Source organism: Lygodium microphyllum, chromosome 8 (assembly GCF_053477565.2).
Source record: "Lygodium microphyllum isolate KBCC chromosome 8, Lygodium_microphyllum_v1.1.10, whole genome shotgun sequence".
Lineage (NCBI taxonomy): Eukaryota > Viridiplantae > Streptophyta > Polypodiopsida > Schizaeales > Lygodiaceae > Lygodium > Lygodium microphyllum.
The window spans coordinates 100,482,523-100,492,660 of NC_141142.1; the positions used below are offsets into that span (position 1 = coordinate 100,482,523).

Here is a 10,138-nt window from a genome sequence, read left to right on the forward strand (position 1 = left end):
CTTAAAACGTTCATATGCTATATTGTAGTTGGGTAGTTAGGGTTGTGGTTCACCACATAAGACTAATATCCAACATCCTCTACTCATGAAAAAATCCTTCATCCTTACCTTTGATTTAAAGTACCCATGTGGAACTTTTCATCTACTATTTGAGTACGTGGGATGATCACTCATTGTAAATGTAAATGTAAACTATCACATAAGTATCCAATTATTTGATTTTAGTTTATGTGGCCTATGCACATATATAAGGAGATGGATTTATAATTATTTCTTTGCATAGGGGATGGTTACATTCAAGGAGGAAAAAGCATGCAAACATTATTCCTTCAATTAATAGGACACTTCTACATTAAAATAGTAAAATTTCCAAAATCATATGTAAACAAGGACTTTCTTTAAAAGGTTTGAAGATGCATGATAGGGGTAGTTTCTTAGCATGGTAGTTTGTATACAAGGTGTGAGATATTTTGAATCTAAAATATGACATGGTACAAGACCTTTTGTAAGCAAATCTATAACAAGTATCTTAATCACCAAGATTATGCATAATTCATTGTTGATAACTCCAAAAAGATTGCAAGTATTAATGTTAAAGACATTATTACTTTTACAAGCCACCTAATACAATATCAAATGATTCCAACTAATGATAAAGACATTACCACTTCTACAAGTAAGATATGATTTTGATGTTCAAACCTATATAAAATATGCAAACAACACCTTGTACAGTTTTGGAATATTCATGATAATCTACTATGTAGATCTCAAAATTTCCAAGTACTAGCAAGTAAAATAATCAATGTTGTTGATCCACAAAAAAAATAAGAGGTAAAATATATCAAAATAGTTGAATGCATTCCCAAACCAACAAATATTAAAGAAGACAAGATGTTCAACTACAAGAGCATAAAGATGCCACATAATCTACTTACATTAGCACATCCAAATAATTTCCAACCAATGATAGCTATTAAGTTGTAATGCAAATCTTTTGAAAGATATACATCCATGTAAAATAATAACTGCAAAGCTATGATGTATATCACTCTCTTTAGGTAGCATTGAAAATCATTAGAGAGTTATGCCATAAGACATTGTTGTCATTTGTACATGATAAATGGAAGGTTCCACACCATTATTGTTAGAGAGACTCATTTCATCTAGCAACCTTACATTTTCTTTGTTTGGGGGGCAGAAGGCACGCGCGTGCACACACACACACCATTATTGTTAGAGAGACTCATTTCATCTAGCAACCTTGCATTTTCTTTGTTTGGGGGGCGAAAGGCACGCACACGCGCACACACACACACGCACACACGCACGCGCACACGCACACGCACACGCACACGCACACGCACACGCACACGCACACGCACACGCACACGCACACGCACACTCACACGCACACGCACACGCACACGCACACACACACACACACACACACACACACACACACACACACACACACACACACACACACACACCCCGCACATGCACAAATTGTATACATGTTGTGTGTATTAGGACTCATAATAGCATCATTAAATCACATGCATACTAATAATTGTTAATGAAGTAAAGTTGTTGTTGGACTACCCAAAGGAAATAGCTATATCACTTTTGAATAAATCCCTCATTAAAAATCTAATGTGTACAATTTTGAGGTAATCATAACTTCCCCTATTCTAAAAAATAACATTTCTATTAGGTAAATGAGGTACATGCAACGTTTGAAGCTCTCTCAAAATTTAACCTCCATTACCACTATGAATAATGCTTTTCAATGCATTCTAGAAATTTATATAGGTCACTATGTTGAAAATATGCCACTTCATATCATGCATCTAAAAAAAGAAAAAATATTGGTTAATATGAAATGTATGCATATATAGATCCACCTTCTATTTATTGCCATACTCCCAAATTCAAAAGGATGAGACCATGATATTGCCAAGAATGAGATGTTTACAAAATGAAAAACTAAAATGTTTGAGAATTCCATGGCTATTGGCGCCACCTTAAAATTAGAAAGCCATTTGAGCTTTGTGTCCTTCGGTATGCAAACAAAAGTTGCTTTTTATACATTGGGATTGACATTAGAAACAAAAGTTGCTTTTTATACATTGGGATTGACATTAGGACTGGATTGATGTAACAAAATTTGAAAGAGCGCTTGTTATTTAATCAATATGGAGATGGAAGAGAAAGATGTGTAAGGTGAAGCACCTTCAATACACTAGATGTGGAGTTTTGGAAATTAAAATTACTTTTTAAAGAAACATGTGGCCTAAGGTGTTGCAACCTATTCATTATGTATGATGTGTACATATCTATGCATTTATATTTGAGAGAGAGAGAGAGAGAGAGAGAGAGAGAGAGAGAGAGTGAGTGTGTGTGTGTGTGCGCGCGCACCCATGTGTTTGCTCAAAATTGAAGACATTTTTTAAAGGAGAAAGAATATTACAAAGTAAAGATTATTTACATCATCCATATAGGACCAAAACACTACATAAGCAATAACTCTAGAAGAACTTGTATAATAACTTATGTGTTATATGAAAAGATTTGATGTTCTGTCTTTGGTTTCTGTAAACATCCTTAAATTTACTACTTGGACACAAGCCGTACTGACAAAAATATTCCTTCTAAAGATTACCTCAGTTGCCATGGACACAATTAGACCTAAAGGCCTAGGCTCCTGCCATTGCCACATTGTGACAATGCTCCATAGCTTGTGAGATTCTTTATTCAAGAGCAAACATTCCAAAGCAATACTTGCCTCTTACTAACAATGATTATGTAGTCATAGTGCTTGGTCTATCCATGTCATAATCCTCTTCCAAAAAGTTTCCTTGCATATCAAGAAAGGTGGTTGGTACTCTCGTCTTTTACACATTAGCACACACAGAGGACAAATCTTCATTACTTTGCTAGTAGGATCCTTGGTTAACAAGATACACATCAAAACCTTGCATAAGAAAAGAATTAAAGCCATTTTAAGGGTATGGCCATCAATTGAAACCAATCAAAGGGTGTGGCCATCCAAACCCTCTTAATCTTTGTTTTCCAAGAGCTTTTGCTCGAGGGGAAGCTCTCCTAACGCTTCCATGGTCTCTCAAGTTTTGTAGCGCTCATATCTATGTTCATGGAAGTCTCACTATGAGGGTAGAAGTCCATGTGGTTGGCACTAACATAAAATTACAAACGAGAGAGAGAGAGAGAGAGAGAGAGAGAGAGAGAGAGAGAGAGCGCTGATAACTATGTTCATGGACGTCTCTCTGTGTCGATACAAGTCTCTTTGCTTGGTATAAACATAGATTTACAATCGAGAGAGAGAGAGAGAGAGAGAGAGAGAGAGAGAGAGTCTCTCCTGCGAATCAACATCGCGGCGGCCGGATGACTGCGAGGGAGTGACTACAGCAGCTGCGCTCGGCGTCCAGATCTGATCGGCAGCCGTGGAAGCAGCCTGCCACGAGGAGCTTGAAGCTGCTGCCGTGCTTCTTGTGGTGGCTGCAGTGACCGATGAACAGCATAAGTCGACCCTTACGGCTCCTCCTCATAATCAAGGAGGAGGACGAGGAGCTGCCAGATGCCGAGTCGACGATGAGAGGGCTGGACTCTTCTTGCCGCTTGAACGCGAAGCTCTCTCCTAGTGCAGCTGCAGCAGCTGCTGATCCCTCATTATTACTTAACACAGCCCCCCCGCACGATATCACGGGCCTCTCACAGTTAAGACTTCCTGTCCTGATATCGTCGACAACAACTTGGCCTTGACACAACACAGCCCTAATGCTACCCTCTCTCCCAAAGTAGAACCTCTCATACAAGCTCCTACTAGCCCTACTCGACCCACACCCTCCATCCTCCCCAACCTCCTCCATGCCCTTGCCACATGCCTCCATAGCCATAAGAAAGGGGTCGTCCTTTGTCCTCAATCTCCTCCCCCCTTCGCTCCTTCCTCTAAAGCTAGAGTCCCCATCCATGTCCCTCCAAGAAAAGGAGGAAGAAGAACAACAAGCAAGTGGTGACTGCATCTCCAAACATGGAGGCTTTCTTAGGGGCAACATTGATCCCCAACCCAAAAGATCAGAACTAATTTGAGCCTCTATAGCACCATTGTCTCCTTGCAACTTTGGCACACCTGGCCTCTCTTCCCATGAGAATGGAACATTAGCACTTGCATTTCCATAGATAGGAGAGGATCCCATTTGGCCAAACTGTAAGCTCATTTGATGCCCAAACTCAACCAAATCATATACAATATATAGTGGATGAAGCACTTCCCACTTGCTACAAGATTTATTGACAAATTGTACAAGTCATTGTCATGAAAGCCCCTTTTGCCTTGTGTTGACACTCTCTCAATGCTTGCACCATCTTTTCAATTAGGTGAACTAGCTTGTTAGCTACACCACTAGAAAGTGACTTCATTTTTTGGCATAAGCATTGTTTAAGAAACACTATAGTAGCAATCCCATCATATAATAAATTGAGCCACATAGGTTTGATTTCAGATATCAAAATCTTAGGCTTTTGCATCCTCAATGGTGCAACCTATTTTGATTCTCGTGTAAAAAACAAGTTCTCTACATAAGACATGGTTGCTTATATTTGAAGACACATTAATATAAATTTGCTTTATAAGCATAAGAATACAACTAGTTCTATGATATTCTACATATAAGACAAATGTGCATGCAATCCATGTATTATTTTCAAGTAACCGACACCAATTATTTGAAAATTGATAGCTTATACAAAATGCTCAAAAATATCAATAATTTTGCACATAACACTATGCTTTCAACCATAGAAAAAGGATATCACCATCCTTTGCAATGTCATCCAAAAGAAGCTCTTCATTGAAATTATTTCGTACCAATAAGTGACCAATGAGATTTGAAAGTAAATTCTAGAGCATCAAGTACACTTTTTCAAAACTTGGTTACACTAATTGAAGTACATACAAAGACTTAGAAATGAATTACATTAGTATAGGTCTACATGAGAGCTCCATTTAGTACCAAAATCTTCAATAATTGGATGGAATACTCTTTAACTTGACCAAGTAATCAAAATCTTTTTAATGGTCAAGGTATCTACCCCATTGTAATGAATAACTTTTTAGAAAAATATTTTTTATCATATTTCATAAAATACTTCAAGACACACTGGCCTAGGTATACATAAGATGTAAGAGACTCATTTCATTTTTACCACATGATAATACAATTCAATCTCTTTATCGTTCAAGCTTGTTATCTAGCTTTCATGACTTCTTTCTCTTTTCTCTATCCTTTTTCTCTCTTTCTCTCTTTTGTTCTAGTCATTCTCTCTCCTCCATCTTGGCTTCTTAGTAGTGGTATCAAAGCATTGTCCTTTGATCCATTTTTCTCTCATCTCTTTCATATTCCATTCCATATTCAAATGAGGGAAATCTAAGATAGTTATGATATAGATATTACATGCCATTGGAGATATATATCATGACTTGAAAACCTTCTAAAGTTGGAAAGTGACAATAGTGGAGTTGTTTCGAAGTTAAAATGGAAAAATCTAGTAAATGAGGGACCATTTAGTAGCTTTTGCATCATGTTGAAGACATTTTATCAATTATTTTTGTAAAAGGGACTCTAGTGCACTTGGCAAAGAGTATAGTCAAGGTCTCTTTTCAAGCCTACCTTCTTCAACTTCTCTTCAAGTTGCCATGGATTCTTGAAGCTCTTTTCTCATCATACATCACCACAAGGCACAAATAACTTATTAAACAGTCTCCCAAGGATCATTTAGTTCAATTTAATAAGAGAGGGTAAGTTAAAAAAATAGTGAGCTAATTGATATCACAAAACACACCCTCTTTTTCATTCACTCTAAGTTTCAATTGCCATTTCCAATACATTCCATTATAAGTTCTTTTCCATTCTATTTATTTACATCCATATATTCTTAGAATGCTTAGAGTCTAATACATTGTGTGACTCTGATACCAACAAAAAAAAAGGTTGATACCAGGGGAGAGGGTGGGAGAAAGGAGATGTGACAATTTCTCACTCTTGAACTAAGTTGCATTAATACAAATATGTGATATAGGCAATACAAAGAATAGAGAATACAATGGCTCTAAAAAAAATGGGATATATCATGAGTACACATCAACTAATACATGGATTACCTGTAACAAGTGGGATACACACTGACTAGGGTTTAGACACCCCGTCACACTGACCATGGTATTTAAGGTGTAAGAGCCCCAGATTAGGGCAACCAGTTATTATCAAGATCATACTCTTCACCTTCATCTCCAGCTTCCATGGCTTCCTCCCTCCTTCTCTCCTCTTTTCTCTCTTTCTCTCTTTTCTTCTAGTCTACTTCCTTCTTCTTCTTGCTCTCTTTCTCTCTCCTCAGCTCTTCTTCTCTCTCCTCTCAGCTTCTTTCATTACAAGTGGTATCAAAGCTTTAGTCTTTGACCCTTTTCTTCTCTTCTTTTCCTTCCTTTTCAAATCCCAAAAAACCCTAGTTACTCAGCTCTTATAGGTACATCTATAGCAAGAAGGACTACAGTTAACTTCAACTTTTTGAAGCAAGCAGCAGCTATGGCTGGAGACTCAGACATATCTAGAGGTAAAACAATTAAAATAGTAAGTCGTCACTTCTTTTCATGCAAATTTTAAGGGTTACAGGTGAAGTTTAGGGTCTCAGGAGTTGGAAGAGGGCAAAAAGCTCAGTTACTTTTTGCTCCAACCCCTTTTTCTCTCCTCCCAGGCAAGCTGCCATAGCCACACAACAGTGAAGAACCCTTCTTTTCCTCCAAAATAGCCATGGGAGTCCCCATCTGAGGGTCCAGGAGCTTTCCCCTCTTGCCCCTGACCAAAAGTAACACCCTTGTGGAGGGGCACAGCCAAGTAGAGGGCCCAGGGAATAGACCGCAAATTGCGGTGCATTTTGCACTTTTGTTCCCTGCTGTGCCTGCCCTCCCTAGCCCTCCTTCCCTTTTTCCTGTGCTTCCTTGCCACTCCCTACCCCTCCTGGGCATTAACTTAGCATACTCCTCTCCTTCCCATTGGCATTTTGACCCCGAGAATCAACCCTCATGGTGGACAACAATTGGGATAGTCTGAAACAGCTTGTGGTAGCCATGGATTCTTCAAACTAAAGCTTTCTCTAACCCAGAGAGCTCATATCCTACAAGCCCTTCAGCCCTGAATGATTTCTCTTGCCCAGATGAAGAGATTGAATTTACCATGCATGGGAGCTTTGTGGGCAGTCATGAAAGCTTCACTTGAAGCTTCCCATCTCTAAAGCTCAAGCTCGGGGACAACATGGGAGCCTTCTTCATCAGCAAGAGCATTCGAATGTTGAAGTATTCTTCCACGAATGCCCAACCAACAACCGGACTTGATCAATGGAGAAATTGGGCACCATGATGACTTATGCTTCAACGGTCTTCCCCAACATTAAAGAGGTATGCCAATCTCAACTTAATCTCTCAATTTAGCCACTTGCTGAGTTTAACCCATTGTTGGAGAGATTCGGGATTGCATAGGTTGAGTTCAATCCTCTTCGTGTGCATGCATCATACCTCTTCTTGGAAATTATTGTAATGGCTAACATTAACCCCCATTTGGTATTGTGACCTTGGATGAGCCCAAAATGAATAATAGCCATTGTAAATTAGGTAAGTAGTAGCCAGTGAGTCACTGGACTGCCAAGGTAACCCCTACCCCAACCTTTGTCATTCCTTGCATCTCATGAAAAGGCCAAATGTCTTCTTCCCAATGCATTTCATGCTGATTGCCTAATAAAAATGTCTGCCATGTATACTCCGGCTGAAGAAAAAGGCCGATGCTAGGCGAGGTGGTAAGACAAAACAGAGGTGACCCTCCCTTACCACTTAAGACCTTGAAGGGGTGCACAACGCGCAGCCCGGGGGTAACTTTTCCTACCTCCCGGTGATGCGGAGCCTGATACTTGTATGTAGGTGCAGGTATTTCCATGAGCCCCACTCTCTTGTCCCAATTATCCCCCTTGGATACCCACAATGCTAATGGCATCCATGTATGACACTTGAAGTACATGCAGTCAAGGAGATGTATGGCAGTGAGTATACTTCTTATGCATTAATAGGAGAGCTGATGGGTATGCAATGATGCTTGGGATTATGCTCGATATGCCCCAGATTCTATTGATGTCACTGATTAGGCCCTTGATCTATGCTCTATCCATGTAAGACCTTGGTACTAAGGGACAGGCAGTGTTTTTGGTCATAGTCCTGTAGGACTGTCACAAAGATCCCATTGCAAAAAATTCTATTCTAAATATGGGAGTGAACCCTATAGCTCACCTCGAAGAGGGCTTTGCCTCCTCTAGTTTGAATCAAAAACCTCCCCAATCGGAGCTACGGTTTGAAAGTTATGCCCATTTTTGTGTACTAGGGTCATTGTGGACGGGATGCGCTCTAGGACAGGCACAGTAAACCCATTACAAAAAATTCTGATCATTTCTATCACAAAGGTTAATATCTCTTCTCAAAGAGGATGTTGTCCCCTCCGACTTGAGCCCAAAACCTCTTCAATCAGAGTTTTCTACAAAGAGTTACGCCCCTTTTACTGATCAGGTCATGTGGACTACATCTAGATGGCTCAGAAAGGCAAAAGCAAGGCCCAAGAGGAACTCCAGAGGGATATTAGAGACTCCTGGACCTCCATGAATGAGAAACCAATCTCGGCATAAGATTACCATGGTGAAATACAAGAAGAAATGCCTGAAACAGACCCGTATACCCTTCTCAATCACACCCTTTGCCAACATGAGCTTCATCATATGGAACGACACAATGATATGGTCACCAACCACCACCAAATGATGTCCAAGTTTGATGAAGTGATCAAGCACATGGCTATCTCAAACTCAAAGACTCAACAGACCTTGGAGCAGCTTATTGCTCTTATTGCTCAACTAGCGACAACTTCATCCCAAGAGAAGACCAATGACTCTAGGCATGAGTCTAGACGTCCTCCACATTAGGAACCATTGCATGGTCCACAGGGTATACTTGGCGCTAAGGGAATTCTCCCTTCTACCTATGAGATCGGGGAACCCTCTCATATGCATGATGAGTCCCTATTGAACTCCCTCGTCCACCATGCAGGCAACATCCATTTGAGGCCTTCTCCCACCTTGGGTTGGATTTTCCCTGCTCTACCTAGGAGTCCCCATGCACCCCACATGAATCAGCCCCATCAAGGACAATATGTTACAAATGGACAGCCTGGCAATCATGGACAGCATGGTTATAATGGACAACATGGGCTTAATGCACCACAAGGGATGTATGGACAACAAGGCATGTATGGCCACCACGAGTTGCATGGATAGCAAGGATTTCATAGGCATCATGGCCCCTATGATTTGCATGACAAGGTCATCCTAATGAAGTAAAATGGGCAATCCCACTCACCATCTGACTTGGAGGAATGGACGTCGAAGTTCGATTCCTACTTCAATATCTACCCCCGCACTGACAATCAAAAAATACTTTTGGCTTCTCTCCACTTGGAAGGGTTTGCCCACACATGGTGGCACTATGTCACCTGAGAGAATCAGCAATTCATTGACTGGGAAGATTTTAAAATGCATATGGTCCAAGTCTTTGTGTCCCCTGTGGAAAAAGAACGGTTGGCAAGACGATGGTACACTCTTGACCAACGTAACCTCCTTGTACGTGAATACACAAATCAGTTCATGAATCTGACTGTGTATGTGGAGAGCATTAGCGATGATGCCAAAGTGCACATGTACATCCATGGATTGGAATCGAGTCTATCAGCCGATGTCATGGCCCAAAAACCTACCACGCTGTTTGATGCAATCAAATTGGTTGAGAGATATGCAAGAAAGTATCGTAAGAATGAGCATTTTCAGCAAGGTGTTGGACAGCCCCACATTCCTTCATGATCAGCCCCATACGGAGGTGATTTTTGAGGCACTTCTATGCCTAGTAACAACCCCAAAGCACCCACTTACCCCGCCTTCCATGCTGAAAGAAAAATGGGCACTTTTGGGCCAGCATCGCGCTCCAATGCTGAAAATAGGTATGCTGAAAATAAATAGTCCATTGCATCACCGTACC

At 40.4% G+C, this 10,138-nt stretch overlaps 1 protein-coding gene across 1 annotated transcript; it reads right to left on the bottom strand.

Annotated features, from left to right (window-relative positions):
* Window positions 1-2,634: 2,634 nt before the first annotated feature.
* MEE47 (uncharacterized) lies at window positions 2,635-4,264 on the bottom strand. Its single transcript, XM_087683282.1, has one exon. The coding sequence runs from the start codon at window positions 4,236-4,238 to the stop codon at window positions 3,387-3,389; it is 852 nt and encodes a 283-aa protein (XP_087539408.1). The 5' UTR covers window positions 4,239-4,264; the 3' UTR covers window positions 2,635-3,386.
* Between the last annotated feature and the right edge of the window lie 5,874 nt (window positions 4,265-10,138).